We start from the raw sequence: 20,785 nt of genomic DNA on the forward strand, positions 1-20,785 counted from the left end.
ATGAAAATGACTATTATGTGCTATACGATTGTATTTAGAACACTCGAGCACAGTTTTTAGGCATGTACGGAACAAGGCTGCTATATGCAAGCTTAAATCCATAGCAATATTCAAATCTAGATGTTCAAGATGCGCGTTAGGCCATTCCTTGCAGTAGAAAAGAAATTCGTTGCGATTTCACTGGCAAAACACTTTTGACCAAACTGGATACATACGTTTATATCGAGCAAGAAAACTCTTACTAAATTAGTTAATCGCTATGCGCATACCGTTATACACTGTGTGCAGTGGTTGCGGGCGTGTAACGCTTGCACCAATCACAACTGAACAGTGACTCGTTCAATTCAATAGCGCAACCCTCCAACACTTCCCGTAGCCGGTCTTCGCCAGCTAGAAACCTTTCAAAGACTGCATCGATGTAAAGCTGACCATAGGCATTCGAAACGCTTTTTATAGAGAACTATCACATCTTTGTTAGCCGTCGAAGCAATCTACACCCCAAATTTATAATGATCCTGAATGACAGTCAGAGAGCAAGGTAACACCATATTTCTTAATGCTGCCGATCCTTAGGACTATTATGGTTTTCCACAGACGAGCCTACGGCGTACAGGAAAAGACGACATAACAAGATACACGTACCGCTCGTAATTGTGACATGCATAAAACTCCGCCGACCAATCAGCATCGTCTAAGCTGGTACTGTCCACAGTTTCTTTCTATTCACCTCGAATTTCTTGCCGGAAAAAACTGCTACAACATGCCCTAAATCTCGGAGCTGTCTTTGCTCGGGCTGCACGTTACTACGCCCGAAGTGTCCCGATAGTCATACCGTCGCAGTCGCTATCGTTTCCTCGAAGGTTGGTCTGCTTTTTTTCGATTGTTTTTCATTCGACGTACGTACCCATGTTTAGCCTGCCACAACAAAAAATTTCCGATCGCCAGCAAGACCAAGCTCTCCTTCGACATTCACATGTATTACCTTGATGCGACCCACACGTTTCGCACGTTACAAACTCGAAGACCTTGATCATCATAATCGCAAGCAGGGAAACGAGCAGGTGAGAAGAGAATCGTCTCAGCGCAGAACCAGCCTGCGCTGTAATCATGCCTGCCGCCACAGCTCAAGGTACGAACTGAACGTGGGAATTGAAGTTTGGCTGCCGGGCATGGATCGAATGGGGAATCGAAATAGCTGATTTGCGAAGCGATTCCGCCTAGAAAGAACGTAGATAGGAGATGGACTGAGGGCCGAGGGGTCTCCGGCCCTTTCACGCCATCTCAATCTCACTTTGCGTGTACTCCCCCAGGTGATTTGACCGGCTTCGTTGAACCATCCCAGTGAGTTGGTCGACAACCTGCACACAGAGAACATCTCGTCTCCCTCTCGAGTTCAATGTAAAAACGTCTCCTTTCACCTTACTCCTAATACCACCACCCTGAGGCAGCAGCATAAGGAACTGCGTACAAATGCCTAGGTACCTATCTACCTAGTGAGTCGCTTGCAATGCACACACATGCCCATAGTCCCTACGCACGCTCTCTGATCGCAGCAAGATTAGGCAGGATATACACATAAACATTCAAAGGCCCCAAGTTCACGTTTTATCTAGTTAACAAGCTCTGTACTTGAGTTTAATCAAAGTGTAACGCAAAAGAGGTATAATGCTATCCAGCACGCTTAGTATATTCAGCACATAATAGAACATGTAGTTTGTAACGCAACGCGCAGGACCTTAAGGATGACGTCTATAGTTTAACGCGGCTTAGAATGTTTTTTATTATCTTAGTTGCTCGAACGAAATTGTAAAATAAAGAATAAAAAGATAAATTCGAAAACTTCTCATTTTTTAGTGGTTTCAAGGTTCTAAAGAACCAGGAAGAATATATTAGGGACACAGCATTTAAAAGAACTAGTGGTTAATAGTGGGTGACCTTCCATCAGCTATGAACCCTTAGTCTAAGTTACTGAGGCTAAATAGTTTTTTCGACAAAAGTGGCTTAAATATATCAAAATATGAAGACTGCATGAAAAGAAAGAGAAAGATTACAAGATAAATCAGTATAGACAACTGAATAACTAACACAGTAAGCTTTGAAACATTTAGTATTCTTCCACATAGTTTGAATTTGATTTTAATATACTAACAATTATTAACATACCAAAATATTTTCAACTTACGTTACTGAGTTGTGCTAGTTAATCAGTGAACTCTATTTAAAGAAATTTGCCTCGACTCAAAGAATAAATTTATCTCAACATGAAACAGCGCACAGTCATTACTCGGCAATAGAAGTCAATGCTACAAAGCGTGATCAAAGAACAATAATATATAATTAATCTGTAGGTTGTTTTCACTCACCTTTACTCTACCTTCGATTAGCATATCATTCGTTATGCGATAGGCCCAGTTTACTTTTCGAATAATCATACCCTTGTTTGATAGCTTTTTTTGCCGGTTTGATCTACGGGCATTTTCTACCGGGAATGTTTAAAAAACAAAATGCGTGGTTTCAGTTACGTGCGCAAAGCAAACGTGCTAGCGCCTATTGTTTTTTCTTCCGAGGACCATAATTAGCGTGCCATAGTCTAATTATCATTTGGAAAACGGCAAGCAAAGAACAAACGACCGTTGTGTTTACATTAAATGTTGACGAATTTTAGCCAGCTGCTGTCTGGAGCGCGGAAAGCTGCACTGGCCTAAGCACGCAAATGGGAAGGAGGAATAGATAGTCGCGCAGCTGAGGTCCTCAAGAGGTCTCCGTTTCCTGCCGAATGCTCCTGCATTGAGTTGAGACTGCCTAAATTCTATTGGGAAATGCTTCTCCAGCCGTAGCTAGGTCACTCGGCTAATGTACATATTGACGTGCTTTACGCTTGACAATTCTTCAGGCTCGTTTTGGTCTAAGTCACGTTGAAGTAACATATTCAACATGCCCACAGTGACAGTATCTCAAAGGTTTTACTCCACACCATTTTATAGTGATAGCTGTCTCGCATTCTCTTTAGATGCTCAGGAACACAGAAAAATTACCGACAGAAAATTTAGGCTGTATAAATCTCATAAGTTTACTAGTTAGAAATACGTGCCACATAGTGACGGCGCTGTATCGCAAAATTAATATTATTTCTGTCAGCTGCAATTCAACAGGACTTGAAGAACATAATTGAAAAACTTTCCTATATATGAATTTCCTCGACCTTGAACATACATCTCTTATGCAATTATAGATATTGGAGACTAATTGTGGTACTGAGCTTTGTACCACACCACCTGATAAAACTACTCTTCTATGAGATATTTGTGTGTTTCGCTCATCTTCACATAGATAGAAGGCGAATCAGGTAATATTTTTTTACGAAATTTTTGTTACGATTTTGTTTTACGAAATGGTCTTTCAACACCCTTTTTTTAGTCCCATCTACCTTTGTACAATAAAAAATCGGGTCTATAACTAAGAGGCGACGAATTGTCGGTTGAGTTATCGGGGATTGGGTCAACCGACAAATCGTATTATTCACCCTTCGCTGTTTTCTTACACGCTTTTCTATTTGCACGCGACTCCTTGAACTACTTTTCTGTAAACAAAAAGGTTAGTAAGTGGTCTCTGATTCTAATTCTATTCTAAAGGACCCACCTCAGGGATGCACGCAGTTGAAAGCGTCGCTGCTATTCAATAGTCCAAATCGGTTTATGTATCGTAAGCTTTCACAGTGCTCGCCTGTACCCAATGACGTCGAACTTTTTATTGATGAAGCCCACGCGTTCACCGCGTGAAATGTATCAACCATGGAGCTCTAGTCTAACTAACATTGGGCCGCGGTGTCGAAAAAGAAAACGGTATTTACAGAACAGAAGATTCGGTTTCGAAGGTGCGCTTCTTCGTTCCTCACTTTATAAGATGAAGGGATTAAGGACAAGCACTTAAGTCGCAGTTGCTCTTATCTCGAATTCCACTTTGATCATTCGTCTACGGCTTATTCTTGCTGATGGTTGATTTTGCTTTACCTTTACAGCTCACTGAGAGAACACCATAGACGACCACATACAATTTGTGAAAAAAATGCTAATTCATGCCAAGCGTTTCAAATGTGGCAAACCAATCTTGTTTGTGTTGAAAAGCACTGTGTTACAGCAAAATAAAGACTCGTATTTCGTATCGACAAACATCTATTTACGCGTGTACCCTCAATTTGCATGTGCAAAGCCTAACGTTTTGACGTCTTTTTCTTAGTTTCATCCTGTACATTGGGTAATTGTACCTTGCGTCATAATGCGCAGCAAGTCACCCATCGTTGATCCATAATTTTAATACACTGCCTAAGATTTAGCAAATTCTAGAAAAAAAAAATTCTAAGCTGTCTGAAAAAAATGAAAATACATATAGTGTGTCTATAGTGACATATTCAGAAAACACTTGCAAGAGATTGACAACCGACAGTGCGTATGCGTTTCTGTTCAAGCTGTGTTCTGTTGGCCATTACTTGCATAAATGGATATGTTTAGGCATCCTATTGGGACCGCAATTTCATTAAGGACTCGCTAAGCAGTAAAGAAAACGGTTACTTTTATAGTTGACTTCCAATTAATCAGTTACCGTATTTATAGTCTATCTGTGATAAACAGCGGCGGCATTCTACAAAATAATTTTTCATAATTTGTTACTCAGGTCCTTATGCTTATCCGTCATTAATGATTTCTACGAATAGACGTGCCCGTATGTCTAATAAGCGCATACCCAGAGCGTCTGAATGTATTGAAAAATTTAAAGCTAAAGAGGGAAATAACTGGAATTTGAAAATAGAGATTTCGCACCGTTGTGTCTGTAAAGAATCGTTTCTTTATATGGTTGTTGAGTTTGTGACATCTAGTCCTAAATGGAAATCAAAGGCAGCGCTGTTGCTATCACAGAAAATACGTTAGCTTCAAACAGAGGCAAATCTTATTATGGGGACAAGGATTTGCACACAATAAAATCGAAACACTAAACATCTTTTCTGAAGCTATTCTGCACGCTTCTCAAGAGCGCTAATGTAACCCCGCGGGGTGCAATGCCAATAGAGGCGCTGTTTTATAAAATTAGATTTCTACGATGTTAATAAAGCATGGTTTTGCTTTCATAGTCCAAAAACTTTACGCTAGTGGAAAATGTGTAACTACAAGTTCCCTTCATTTTATTCAAATTACTCATATATTTATTTGCTTATGTGGTTCAGAAGAGGGCTTAAATTCATAATCCTGGCAATTAAAGCGAAGCCTTTTAATATGGAGAAGACGTAATACATTATACACTACCTTAAAACGTATATCTCTATTTTTATTATTACTTTTAGAACTAAAAGACCAAGAAATCCACTTAAAAAGGGTTAGTTGCAAATATTCATATTAAGTTTACTCATGTTGGTTGCAGCATATACAGAAATGGACACACGTACCTTTGTTATTGACAAATAAGTAACGTTACCTTTCTTCCGCTCGATTTTTTCTAACTATCAACTTTAATGAAGTTTCTTTTTCTAGGTGGCGATGCTTTGGTAAAATATTTCCTTGTACCCTTAAAATCCTTTGTGAAAGCTCAGATGAAAGGACGGGCGTGAGTATCATACGTACCGTACCGTTAAGGCAATGACAGTACTAGACGTAAAACCCAAAATAACGAATTTTTAAATATACTTCAAGCATATCTGATGTTCAGCGCGCCTTCGGAATATATATTTTGGGTAAAAATGAAGGGCATACGTGAGAGTCATTAGTACCAATCCGACAATACTTTCAAACTGGGTTTACCTTTCCGTTCAGTCTTTCAAGCATACGCTGATGATTCGGTCTGGCCGCTCTAGGTAAATTGCACAGTGGCTTTGTTTCGGTCTTATCGATAGGTCACAGTTAAAAGAGGCAGCCACAATAGCATTAGCAAGAAGGAAACAACAAATGCGATGGGACATTAGAGGACGGCGGCATCAGGTAATCGTAAATACGAGAGAAGTAACTGCCTGATTCAAACCTTTGCAGGCAGCACTACGAAAATCAATTAGTCTGTCGAAGGCATCCGTCGCGTAAGAGGGTGGAATCGTTGTGAAAAGGATAACCAATACCTCCTAGTTCGATGCCAGAGACCTTTTTTCTCTACTTTACGTTCCCAAAGAGGGAAGCAGTACGGCAGAATGAAAGAAGGCCGGCAGACAAAGAACAAAGAGCAAGACCAAAAAAAAAGTAACTCTCAGCTATAGTCTTCTTTTTAAGAGAGCGAATCATACCAACTAAGTCAAGAAGACGCGCCCCTTTAAAATGAACATTTTACTTATACCTGACCCTTGTTCAGTATAAAACTTTGGTTCTCTTTGATACTAAAACGCCATAACACAGACTATCATTCATTAGATCAAAATACATTTTATAAATGGTCGTTGACGCTTATTAGATGATGCTGAAGGTTGGCAGTTTTCCAAGGCAATATGGCCTATTTTCGTTGCTGCCGTACTTCATAGGGATGAAATGGTCACCATTGAGGACAGCCAGAATGAGAATTTGAGCTTAATTGACTGTAACGACAAGTACATTCTAAAGGGGTAATTAGGGGCGGAAGGTGAACTCGTGAAACGAAGAAAAAAAATGGAGTTTAAGATCTCGGATAAGCGAAGGAGACTGCTTTAAGAGTCACATGGCTCAACTTAATATCTGTTATAGAGAGAAAATTTTCTGATGGAATGCTTCTAGGGCATCGATTAGTACTAGAGCTATGTGCACATAAAAACATCCTAGAGCAATAGAAGGTTCGACAAGAAATAGACCATTTCCACAGAAGTTCACATGCCACGACTGGTTTAACACATTTGGCATAAAATCTTACGAACTAGGGGCCTATATATTACGTCGTAGGAAATGTCGAGAGCACTGCCATAAGCCAAATAATACCCATGTAATATACTGTACACGTCAACCCCGCTAATACGTCACTTTCATCAATACACATTTGATGCTGCCATTTTAACTTTAAGAGCCAGATAGATTCGCAGAAGAACAAAATTGTAACCTTCATAGCGCCGCGATAACAACTTTTTCTACTAACTATACGGGTATGTGAGGTGTTTTAATTTCGGACCGTTCTTAGACATACTTTTATAGTCCAGTAAAAATTTGAGGAATAGGATAGGCGATGAACAGAGTAGTCTGTTGCTCTTCTAGGTTGCTCGAATTATACGCCCAGTTTTAAGAATATATAGGGTTTAAGTTCTCTGTTAATATTATACGTTCTTCCGCCACCAATTCTGCTCACCAACTTTTTAGCTAACAGGTTCGAGCTGAGTGCGCTTCTGTTGCGTTTTTGGTGCACAAATGTGGAACCCTAGTGAGTACAAAAATGGACGGGATAAGTACCCAGATAGTGTCTACTACTAATCTCCGCAGCAGTAGAAGGTGGCGGCTGATCTCGTAAAGAGATTAATAGCTGGAGGCGATAACGCCTCCCTATCCTTCACTCAGACTGCTGCAACCGCACTAAGCGTTTCCCTTATGTACGTTTTTCTATATTTTTCTCCTCGATCCTTCCACTATCCCCGAATGATGGCCATCCCCTTTTTAAGTCCAAGCACCCAGTCTATCCGATTTCGATTTACATTTTGGCATGATTTGGTAGCGCTATTTTTTCCACGAGAAAAAAACACCCACGACTAAAAGGGTATTTTGAATGGACTATTCCTATTTGGCAGAGATACGTTCTCCCTTATTTACGGAATTCGGCAGCCTTTAGCTCTGAAGTCACCAAATCGCGCCTAAATTCAATTGGTGTTTACGTAAACATAAGGGATCGGGTCCTAGCATTCTTTGCGATTCATCACCCTATTTATAGATACTTTAGCGTAGGACGCCTCCTAGCGTCCGATCCACGATCAGTAACAGAAGATCCAAACTAAGCAAATATTTTCGTAGAACGATGCCAAACTGCTACATTATGGAAGTGCATCTGTCATGCAGTCGAAACAAAATAGGATATAGGTTTCAAAAATCGAACGGCTTCGGTAGAGATTTCACCATCGATATTGAACATTGGCATGAAGCCTGTCAAACAACATCACTTGATTACCGTAGAAAGTCCGTCGAAGTGAGCATGCTGTCGCGTTCTCAATTGGTAAGTTTTGTTGGCTCATCTTAGCGACAGTTTGTATACGTATTTTACTTTATTTGCACATTTACACGGACTGAAAAAATAAATATAATGTTGTCACATCATACAGCAAAAACAAAACGTTGATAGGGTACTTGGAGCTTTTAGTATACCATTTAAATTTCGGCCTGCCTGCCCGAAATTGCTAAGTACGAGATTTTATACCTCTGTCCATCAATTACTACTATTCATTTATTATTATTATTATTATTATTATACACTGGTGCAATAAAGCGAATCCAGTCTATTTTCTTTATAACAATACCCAACGCTTAAATTGTTTTTGGATATTTCTTTGTGTTATCTTCACTTAGCAGACACTCTTTATCCTTTTTAACCTAATATAATATTTGTACGTACTTTAAATACACTGAAGGTATGTTTGCTAAATCTACTCAAAAAGGTAAAAGCAGTAGCCAAGTTCAACGGTAAATGGGGCAAGCGCTTTCAAGGGCATAGAAATCATCAGCAGGACCTATTAGACATAAACTATATTATAGTCTATTCAAATTAGAGCCGACGTTTTCATGAATGTCCATTAAAGAACACTCGTTAATGTACGGCGGAAACTGCACCATTCTAGTAAGACACATAGGGAATTAGCGCGCATACGAGTGCGCTAACAATGTATCTAAACATTTTCATACAATCGACCATCGTCCAATATCACAGAAATTACCAAGTGCTTAAGATGACAGTCGTTTCATAGAATAGAGCATCTGTCAAAGTGAACGAGCCTGTTTGGGTCATCACGTTGACGGGCTACCGCAAGAAAGGCCTATATCGGAAATACCAACATAGAGCACATATGCGACGTCGAATGGCAGCAGTCGGAGTATTCTATGGTTTACGTAAACGCTAGCTTTAATACGACCTGCTCACTTCTTGGCAATGCATCTCCAGCCTTATTTCCAAGCCACAGACGCATGGTAATCAGCATAGTAAATCAATCTCCTGCATGATCCCGATCTTTCCCAATTTCCACGAAAAACAACCTTGCGTTTGCCTTTCCTAGGCAACATATGCCACCTGAATAGATAACTGCTGTAAAAGATGAACCTTAAATACTGACAACGTAAACACCTTGTAGGTAAATGTCGATATTTTGCTTCGTTGCTGTCAAAATGTTGCTAGACGTTAGATTACTCAATGGATCTTTACAGCTATGAATGATATTCTATTATGCAAAATACTTTTATATAAACCACATTTCGAGTATATAGTCTATTCCCTTGCCTTCTCCGTAAGATAAAAAATAGCTGGAAGAAGAGATGCTTAATTATATTTTTACTTTGAAATATACCTATACCTGTACGACCAACCCAGACGGCCTAATCCGACTGTGCGTCTCAACGTAGGCGCTTTTTATAATTATTTTTACAAACAAATCCCATTTTTACAATTGTTTTTTACAGATTGGCCATTGCGAGTTTAAATTGTAAAGGGACTAGAAGTTGCTACTTTAGACCCCGCCAACGATACAGCACCACAAAAATCGTGTGAATAAAAAAAATGTATTGCCAATTTAAACATCACTACTTCTACTCTTAAAAAGATGACAGGGTAGCACTTCGGACAGTTAATAGCATCCCTGCTTTTCCCGCACGGTCTACGTAATAATCCTTGATTACCCTTTATAGGTCTTGCTTGAGGACTGAAGTGGGATCGGTGCATCATCGGCTTCTGTCTTTATTGTCAATAAGTTACCCGACGGGCGCGACAGAAAAAAAATTGCGAAATGAAACTACAGCGATTGCCATCAATTATGATTATTCCTTCACCACTCGAGCGAAAATCGAATTCTGATACAATACCATGTCTTTCCTGTTCGAAAGAGTTGCATCCCATAGAAGATATAAGTTCTTTTGCTTATCCTGCTTATATAATGAGACCTACAAATAAAAATACTCTTAAATATATTACGGAACGCGCAACCTCGTGCGCTTGGATAGCACCTAGTCTCAAAAACATCTGCGTCAACTTTCCTCGATATATAAAGTACAATAAATTGACTCGAACGTAGAAAAGAACAGTCATTGTAAATTGCGCATAGCGTCTCGTTAAGTTAGCTCGATTTCAGTTTTTTTTTTTTGACTGATAAGCTTTATCAAGACCTATCATTCAGGTAATCTCCTAACTGTGGTTTCACGTTATGTGGCTTTTGTTTTCAGAACGTACTTTTTTGTAGATGTAGCTAAATGATAAAAACTTAATTGATAACTAAAAATATGTACTCACCCAGCCGCACTGCATAGTCAGGGTTATTTTGAACCAATCATTAGCAGTTAGTTCGCTAAATCAGTAGCCAATTATTTGTGGGGCTCATATTTTTCTCTTGGTGTTCTTCGAGCTCTAGCTTTGAAAGCAAGCAGTCCATCCGCTATAAAGAGCCAGAGTTTGGAAAGACTCAGCATCACGGAAGTCGCTAGAATTAAAACTGAACAGGTACTTCCGCTTTCCTATTGCATATGTCACCCACAAATAATAGGAAGTTGAAGAAGACCTTTGATGTAAACATATAGTGCTGGCTACAAGGGCTATCTTTTAAACCTTATTAACTTAGAGCTAAAAAAGTTAAATCTAACTCAATTTTTATGCAAAATCAGTAACTAATTAAAAAGAGGCGGTTAAATTGATTCCTTAATTTGATATTTATTGGAAAGATCTATTTACGTTATACTGGATATGGCCGATCCGGCATAGAGCTTCAACGGTTTTTCCTCTTCAACTCCCCGATTCGCCCATAACACTCATATGAAACATTGTTCTTTTCCAAGTGCGACGTTTAATACGAGACACACTGATCTCTTCAGCAAACAAATCGCTCCGATTTTTTCGGCTCCGGGTAGAGGGCACACCGAGTTCATTCGTCTTTGGCAGTTCAAGGCGCGCAAACTGTCTTGCAAGCACATGTTTTGCAGGTCATCCAGTTAATAAGGAGATGCCTCTTGGGACGCAACGTCTTAAGCAGTGACATTAGGGATCATAGTCCATTCCCAGTGTACACTCAGCGCGTGATACGCGGCAGCTCTTAAGGGATAGGAAAAGTATTTTTAACATAACCGTATCTACTGACCACATATTTACTTAAGGTTTGGAAGAACTATTTGAATATTCCTAAGGAATATTTCACTTGATCATTGTTGAACCCTCTTTATGATCTTGGCGTGAGCGCAATAAGTTACATAAACCGGCTTTTTAAACTTATTTAAATCGAACTCAACGTGCAGTGCGTTCTGAGATACCTCCAAAAGGAACACAGATTTTGAGACAGACGCAAACCACAAAGAGAATCAAACAAAGACAAAACATTTCAAAGGAACGCAACGTCAGTCTAAAAATTTTCACGACAATAACCAACCAAACTGGAGAGTTCAATATGGAACCCCACTATGCAATCAAGATTCAGTCAATGAAGCAGAATCGCACCTATAACTACTGATAACTTAATGAATAAATTGGCCGCAACCAGATGAACTTGGGCTGTGCACGCCTAATTAACGATTTTAAAAACGATTCTTTTCATTTAATTCAAATTAGCCTTGATTATCTGTTTGCTCTTTAATATATGTGATACACCTTTTCGAAGGCACGATATATTGACAGTTTGTATCGAAAAGCTGTGATTTGAATCTACAAATGGTACTAAACTACCGCAAATGGACAAATCGCTCAATCATTGCTTTCAGCACTGATGACATATAAGACGATTTATATGGCTCTTTACCTGAAGCTGATTTTCAACTTTTACTCCCCGTATATTGGATCACCTAGTGATACATTAGCGAGAGTCATCCAGAAATAAGTCCATCATATAATTGGGTCCACTTTAGTCAGCGGCCAAAACCCGCAAAGGGCAAGTTTAGATTGCGCAATGTCAATTCCGATGTGAAGTACTATATGCCATGTTTTTTTCCAGCGGTTGCTGGCTATCTAGCTTGATGGCTAAGCATGGACGAACTCTGGTTCTGTGAATTGCTTATGGCGGTTCCAGATCTGAGACTCAAAGTAATCCTTTGTTTTTGTTCGGGTGCAAAGTTTTGTGGAAAATCCCCATTATCAACCTAAGAAATATAATATATAATATTTGCACATCGTTATACAGCTATATGAAAACATTTCTGTAGACCGAGTATCGTCGCTTAAAAACTAAGGAGCAGCAGCGATGTAGATTTGAATTATTTAATTTAAAGAGCACAGACTGACGCAATAGGTGGTTCATATAAACAGATCCCAAAACCAAATGCAATTCTTTGTCTAAATTTAACTTGCATCTTTTTGCGCGTCTTACAAGGGAACATACACAATACGGATAATATATGATTGTTATTATTATTTATGTTATTAACTTCATGAGCTATTGTCATTAAAATAAAAGTGTCTACACACATCCCTTCAACAAAAAGCTGCACAACTTTCTTAGATCCGAAAAGGTACACGTTTGCAAACGTATCTTTTTGATAAATAAAAAAAAAACTCCCACAGCTACTTGTTTGTCAATCTCAATAGGCGAAACACTTGCTAACAGTAGCATATTATTATTATACGCAAATACAGAAAGAGCAACTTGCACCTTCGATCCACAAAAAAACCCTAACGGCGAAATGAGTAAACACGGTTCAACAAACAAAACAGCATCGCGTTCCCAAACATCATCGCCTTTTCAGGGTCTGGACACAGACACTCTAGCAGCTTCTTTGCTGGTCCCCGTCTCCGTCAATGGTTAATTTTCGTTGCACCTGATTACGCATATGACATATTTCAACCCAGTACGTACCGATTGTCGGAAGAGAGTCACAGCATTTTGCTACGATCGATCTCTCATAAGCGAGGTTCTATATCCTTTGCACATAAGTAATTTCGATATAAATGGAATATCTTATTCTGAAACATGTAATCACATTCCTAACGCATTCAAGGCGTTCTAATTCTGGAGTGCATCGAAAATTAGTATAAATATTAAAAGGAATGTGTTCTTTCAAAAATATATAATAAAAACAATGTGCTTGCGAATTCAAGTTAAAGAAGTAGCGGGTGTAACTTTTTAACACGGTCATGCTTGTGATTAGCATAGTATTTTTCTCGAAGTATTAATATACATATGAAGTAATATGCAATATCTAAGAAATGCGTTCAGCTGTACATTTTTATTTCTGAGCTCAAGGCTAAATAAATATAGTGAGAGTCGTACTTACCACAGGAGCCTTGGTACTTGACTGAGATCTCCCGCATTTCTTTGCAGGCAGTCCGACGAAGCTCGCACACGGATGGATAATCTTTGCCGTCCGAGCCACATACAGGTCGCGATCCTTTAGAGTCACCATACGACGTGCATCGTTCCGGACACACGCATTCAGCTGACTTGCCATCCAATCGTACCTTGCACTCGGCCCCAAATTGGCATTCCTTTTCAGCACACGGATCGGCAGTATCTGCAGGAAATTTGTAGCATGCGTCAGCTAAGTTCACGATGGAGTAGCACGCAAATAATGACCAAAACACAAAACTGCACTCAAGGACAACTACAACTGCCACTTTCTCGAGTAGCCAAAAACACGAAACTGGCGAACTCCTTCGTCGCAGTTGGGCCATTTTGCCCTTAACTACTCGGCCACACTCTCAATACCGTGTGCTGGTTTTGCTATCACTTTCTGTTTATGTGACTTGTATCTCCCGCAAATATGTCCAAATCAATGCTATTATTATAACAAGCCACGATCGCGCTCACATTGGTCATCACAGCTTACGAATTAACTCCTGTCTTCTGTGAATGCGTATTGTATCACAATAACGTCTAACTCCCTAGCGTTTTCACTGATAGAACACTGACCACCAGGGAGATTCACAGTAAAGAGAAAATTATAAAAGGTATAGTAAACAACTCGCTGCCCGGTGTAACCTCTATTCTCTCTATCTTACTTTTCAACTCTTAATGGCCATTCACAATAGTCACTCAGCTGTGAGAGCGGACAGCGCGTCCAGTGCTCACTCAAAGCAACGGAGTGCTCTCTACTAGGGGGATCTTCACCGCTACCGCTCTCTGACGACGGTCGGTCCTGTATTTTGGCTCACGGAAGGGTTGTTGCGCCTGCGTCGAACTTTATTTTTGTTGCTATGCCAACCGGTCACCAGTTGGCTAGGCCAGCCGAGAGGGGGCGCCACGGATCGCGTCGCTCCAAAATACTCTTTCCCCTCTTCCCCACCACGTGGCAATCCCATTGTTTTCCCTTTCTAAACGAAAGCTTTGTTGACATTTTTCCCGCCAAAATGAACGCATCATTACAAGCAGTGCACTAAAGCGGGCGCCGGAGCGGCACTAAATTTCTCTTCCTCGAGGCAGGCTAATGCTTGAAGTACATACACAAGAGTATTGCACAAACTATGAAAAATAAAAGTTCTGTCGTCTTATGTCTACGCATCTGAGACACCACTAATAAGGAGGACCTCATACAAAAATTCCCTGGAATTCATCGTAACGATATGTGAGGGCTGAAATGGCCAATTTGAAAGTTCTGACTTTCTGTAGGCACTGAAAATACGAATCTGCCTTATTTTGAATAAGGCTATTTCACGTTAGAACATTCTTCAGAGTGCATTGACAATAGGCCTTGCCGTTTGACCTTCTCTCCCCATTCAGAGCAAGAATGAAAGATGGTTTCACTGCCTCCGTTGCCAATGCGTTTGTTCACAAACTTCGGCTCATTTCGGTCCGAAAAAGATGGTCGTCTTTTCAGTGTTTTCAAGGAGATCTATTGTTTAAACGTTTTCGTCAAAGAACAGTGCAAATCAGTATCGTAAATCGTTATCTCGTAGCGTTAATAAGTTCGAAAACAAGTAGGAAGCGCCAATGTCTTTACATCTTAGGATGGGTTAACAAAGACAAGCGCTCAATTTCGAGAATTCTTCCCTAAGGACTATGATACGTAATATCTTTATTATATTTCAAGAAGTAAGGGTCGCCATTTGTCTAGTAAAGCTCAAAAAAGAAAGACACACTCCGAGGCCTACGGAGGCGCAAAATCGGCAGGTAAACTATGAAATAGCAGGTCAAAAATGGTCAGAATAGTTGGAGCTATAAGTATGACATTACAATGCAAAATAGAAAACGTTGTAGCAAAATAGAAAAAGTTGTAATAATAACTTAACGCCGGAAGTCTACTGTCTAAATTGTATTCAAGCCCGCTCTTTGCTCTTATTTTGGGTGACGCAATCGGTGCCTCAGCACTAGATAGTCCCCGGAGAGTGTTCTATTTTAAGCTTATACGGAAAGCTAAAATAATATTTCACCCAAAATGGCAAACGTAGTATCAGCACTGTAGCAGACCCATTTTTAAGCATTTGTTAGCTTCGGGTTTGCGCTTGCATAAAGGCATCGTTATAGTTACGACATTAGTCCACATATTGAGTTGCTCGCAAGTAGATTTTGCATTCGCGCTATGAAGAGCTTGATCCAACTAGCGTTCTAATTTTTGTAACATTCAACGTTAAATGGACAGGAAGATAACGATAGAGTTTGGTTAATTGGTTTCTAGTAATTATTCTACTAACAAACATCCCCACTTTGGATATGCTTTGTGCTTCTATATAAGCCCAGACAAAATTGCTATAACATTTCAATTAAAACGTAAATTAATGTCCTGTACATTAAGTAAACTCTAGGAAATACCTAGATCCTTTACTCTAGCTTAAATAAACTGGCCTTTTCTGATATTTTCACCTTGGATAGTAAGCGACAGCGTCACAACACAAGCACTGAAACTCAAAACTTACTGAACTTCTCAGCCGATAAATAACCCAAAAAAGTTGTATTGGAACATTTATTTGAATGTAAGCACTGCGCATGTTGTTGTTTTTTGATCTGGTAGTGGAGGCTCTTAATTGTATTCATGTCTTACTAAGCGACAAGTAAAAGTGTGTCGAAGATTATCAACCCGACAAGCTACATAATCGAATGTTTACATGCCAAATGCGAAACACTGGCAATGTGCATACCATATGATCTGTACAAATTGTAGCTGTTCAATCTAGACGCAAAAGTTAGAGGGTTAACAATGGCCTTGCAAAAGGAAATCACCTTTTCCATCATTTTTGCTAATGCCTGGCGACGCGTGGCCGGATATTATTGTGGCCAAGGATTCGTATTTCTGCATTGTGGGCCTATCGGATTGGCTACAGGGTACGTTATCGAAAGCATTTTATAACATACTCTGTTGAATCTGGTTACTCGCAGATCGAAATAGAAGAAATCTAGCTTAGGATTTGGTAATGTCTATACAGCGTTCGGCGAAGGTATTCGATATTTTGCTTTAGGCATGATAGGTACAGATCTTAGCACTTCAAGTAGATTTCGAATAATTTTTGCTTCTGTTTCTCAGAGTCTCATATTGGCTTGTTAATAAAGAAATTCTTAATAATTTTAGATTTCAATATTGGCCAATGTATCGCGATCAAGAGTAGCGTCCCATAGTGTGTAAATAAGTTGTATCTTATTTGTAATTCTTTTTGAAGACCTATGTAGGAGTACAATAAATTTTTCCTCATAAGAGTTGTATTAGAATTTCTTTCTTCGGAAAAATGCAATGTTTTACAGTAACGGAGCCCTTTCAGGTCAGAAAATCCCTGAGGAATGCAAGGATATTCCTTGCAGACACATTGTCCATAACGAAGTTCAACTGATCTATAAAAACCAAAAACAATACATTTTGGCTTCTAGCTACTATTTCTTGTTTGAGATAATTATCAATACTATGCGAAAGTCAATATATTATCCATATATGCATCTGACTAACGTTTAACACTTATAACATCATGGAATTGTTTTAGTCAAAGTCAGCTATTAGAACACTCACACAGTGAAAAAGGGTAAAATGAGATATAATAAAACTATTATACTAACGTTCATCTACGAAAGGAACTAGTTAAGAAATACATATTCTCATTTATAGCACTTCGCCATTGTGGCACCTCCAAGCTAGAGTGGTGCGTTGTGCTGACACAGACAATGAAACTATAATATTGAATTAAACTTTTTGTGAAGTGGAATATAGTCAAGAAAGACACTTAATAATGTCATTTCCTCTATTTGAACGTAACTTCGGAGGAGTGTCAAATGCTCATCAGTATACGTTTCTAGACATGCATCGCTACGATATGTAGGTGGTACTACCTAAGAATACTTTGAAAGCTCTCGAAAGTTTTCTATAAGCAAAATAAGGTGATGTTGGCTTTAGGGTTTGCAATCAACCTCCGCAAGCTTTCGAAGTCGAAAGTCAATGAGCCCACCAGCTGCTGACAAACCGACGACCAGGGACCATTCTGTTGTGTCGCCTTAAAGATCAGACAGAAGAACGTCCGCGTACGCTGTTAAAGCATGACTTTATTTAAGCATTTGGGGGTGCTCGTAAGGGACTCACTTTCACATAGCTCAATACAGTTTTCTACTGCCTAAAATTCCCATAGTAATTTAATAAGTGGATTTCAGTAGACTAAAAGGTTCAGAATCGTGAAGTTTAAAGTCGTACAAGCTATAAATGTATTATACTAAATGATATCTTTTTTATTTGCAATTTCATCGAAAATCTTATAGCTTCTCTTTTTATTATATTTATAAATTTTAATATTGTACAGCATTTGAGTTGTGTGCATTGTTCAGATCAGGGATGATAGCTAACCCTGGTACGGGCCATATTCCTAATGGCGCACAAAACGGCGCTCGACAGGAAGTGCCTTTAAGAGAACGGCGCTACTAAGGCTTTCGCAGAAAAATTCACGACATCTTGCGTCATCAGCAGCGTGCTAACATTTAACTAACGCGGGATCCTTCATACACGTATTCATTGTAACCCATTTGCGGCAAAACATCTAGCCTGAATCTATCGGCAAGCTACGTAAGAAGAATAGTTTTCTAGCGGATTTAAGATAATTCTGGTGATAATTGATGGTACTTTTTTATTACAAATACAAAGTCCTATTACTCTGCTAGGTTGGGTTTCACCTGTGGTATTCGTTTGTGCTCGCAACTTTTCCTTGATTCCGACTAGTTTCCTTAAGATTAATGGTTTCATTGTTATTTTAAAATGAACCAGTAGAACAATCGTGCCTCCATATATATATATATAAAATTATGATAATAATTATAAAGATAGGCGATCAGTAGTTATAAACATTTCTAACAAGACGTGCCATTCACTTAAAATAGAGCTTATTGACAAGAATGTTTGGAATTTTGTGTCCGGTACTGCTGTTAAGGACTGCGTCAGATGGTTATAGCTTTCTTCATTTAGGACTTTGGCTTAAATTCGGCTACTTTGTAGAAAATACACGTTTGTTTTAGAGGAAGGCCCTCGTAGAGAGTGCTGCAACGCCAACCAACTCATTTGGAAATATGTTCTGAACATTTTCAAGTGCGTCATTGTCGTTCATTAGATGAAGAGACAATAAAGGGAGTTTCGATAATCAATGAAATGTTTAATATACTAAAAAGTCTAGAAGGGTCCGGGCGTAACGAAAGGTAATGTATACTCTCACTAAAAACTGGACTGAGCAAGCCCCAAAAAGGTTCAATAACATGGGTTGTGGCTACATTCAGCAACTAGCATAAAAATCTTACTCCGAAAAATATAACGGCTTACTTTTTATTGATACTATACGTATCGTTTTCGCCATACAATACTGGTATTTAGGTTTACTGCTGTTTATAAAAATTGTATATCGCTTTGGCCGTAGACAGAGATATATATGTTCTAGAATTGACAACGAACAGTTTGTGGGGCATGCTTGCCAATATGATTCCATACAAATCAAGCACGTGGACTTTAAAAAATATTGAATCAAACCATGGTTCCTAAAGGATTTTAAAAAGACTCATTGGAAGGTCGCTGAGAGGTTAGTTTGTGCAATGGGGATTTTTTGTAGTTCAATCTGTCGTCCTGCCAATGAACTAACAAGTAACAAGCGAGATAATACTAGACCGTTATTTACCAAAGCTATGCTGTGGACGTGCTCAAATTGATAGTTGGTCATATAAATCGATTTGGTTGGCGCAAATTGGCAATGAGCTTCTTGAAGCGACAAGCCTTAACCATTTCACTTACCCTTTCCTCGATTACTGCTATCACTATCAATACCTTAGAAGATTACTGTCATCCTGATAAAAATACTGAAGGATTAAAATACTTTGGATATGAAAGACAAATTTATTTAAGTGAAGTGACAGTTTGTCGGAAGTAAACCTATGGGTCGAAACTAGCGCAAAAATCTTCTTAACAACTACTTGATTTAAATCTAAATCAAGAGCTTATTATTTGAGTAATACTTTCAAAATGCTAAAACTTCGATTTATAGGAAAATTTTGTTTTTATGGGAAATCATAACACGAACTAGGCCAAAATCCTCTATAGAAAACTGCTTTCAATAAGATACTAGGTTATTCGGAAGTCAGGCGGTTTAAAGTTACTCAGACGAGCTTTTGCAGTAACAGTTTAATGACCACTCATGAATCTATCGTCCGTATAAGCCTTGATAACAAACATTCTTCAAAATTTAGGAAACAGGCCTAAAGATCTAAGAATCATAGCATACCACCAGAGAACCTTTCAATATCCCAATACGCCTAAACAATTCAGCTAACGCAAATTTTTGTAGATGACCAATAATAGTGTCGTATTGCGTTGTGCGGCTACAGCTCGAATGACAGAGGCGTCACCGTGAACAATTATTCAGGCTCGCGGCCCCGGCAAAGGACCCGTTGATGCGGGTAGCTCGATTAATACCCCTTGTCGACTGTCGTTAGGTATGCGATTTGAATCGCCTCTTGTCTAGCTCTTTCCGAGCGATCCCGCATTCTGTCGCTCCTCTAACGATGTATTGCTATAGGAAGACGGCTTTGATATAGGTAGAACAGGCCATCCTAAGACCTGCCCTCATTCCTTAGTCTGCAAACGATCAACCTTGTTATTACGGCACCAACACCGGTAATTCTTAGCGGCTCCCTCATACTCCTCACCCAACCCGACCAACGAAGTCTGGACTTTACGTCCTGTCGCACGAACATAAAGACAAGCATTGCAATTGTCATTCGGCGGAAGCCATTCCGCGTTTTCTAACATTGCATCACTTTGCTTTCATCATTTACTAAGCTTTATCTGTAACCCATGTAACAATTGATTTTTCTTTCACGCGCCGGGTGACGACTGCATGAATTCAATTAAAGTTGAGCGCGACGCAGAGATGATACGTAGTTGCCGCACACCGTTATTTTACCCCAAATAGTTTAAGGAAACAGCAGCAGTATCTTTGTTAACGAAGCTACGTGCAGCTAACCGGGGTGAGCTGTGGGAGCCCCGTAGGGAGATACAGCGCGTACAGTAAGTAATAAAATTGACAACATCAAGCTCTAGGGTAGTGCGAGATGATAATAAAGGGACCCGTCGGGGCCAAGAGGGAAGATTAAGCCAAGGAAGCCACGATAATGGCACTTCTCTTCTCCTCTTCGAGTAAAAAAAGACTCACAAAGAAGTCGCTCAAAGAAAAAAAGAGCAGGTAGATTCAATTTGAATAGATGACAATTCGAAAAGGAAATGGCCGCAACCCATCATCCGCACCGCTGTTGGGTGTATAT

At 39.4% G+C, this 20,785-nt stretch overlaps 1 protein-coding gene across 16 annotated transcripts in view; it reads right to left on the bottom strand.

Moving 5' to 3' along the window:
* LOC111250514 (agrin-like) overlaps positions 1–20,785 on the bottom strand; it is a 232,384-nt gene that overhangs the window by 55,064 nt on the left and 156,535 nt on the right. For 15 of the 16 annotated variants that reach the window (XM_086988853.1, XM_086988847.1, XM_086988846.1 and 12 more), the window contains one exon: positions 13,362–13,598. In XM_086988853.1, coding sequence (XP_086844979.1) covers positions 13,362–13,598 — 237 coding nt within the window. Of the gene's footprint in view, positions 1–13,361; positions 13,599–15,936; positions 16,068–20,785 lie in introns of those variants that run through there. The other variant, XM_086988856.1, reaches the window with a different exon arrangement.

The sequence above is a fragment of the Varroa destructor genome, unplaced genomic scaffold (assembly GCF_002443255.2).
Source record: "Varroa destructor unplaced genomic scaffold, Vdes_3.0 BEIS01000004.1, whole genome shotgun sequence".
Lineage (NCBI taxonomy): Eukaryota > Metazoa > Arthropoda > Arachnida > Mesostigmata > Varroidae > Varroa > Varroa destructor.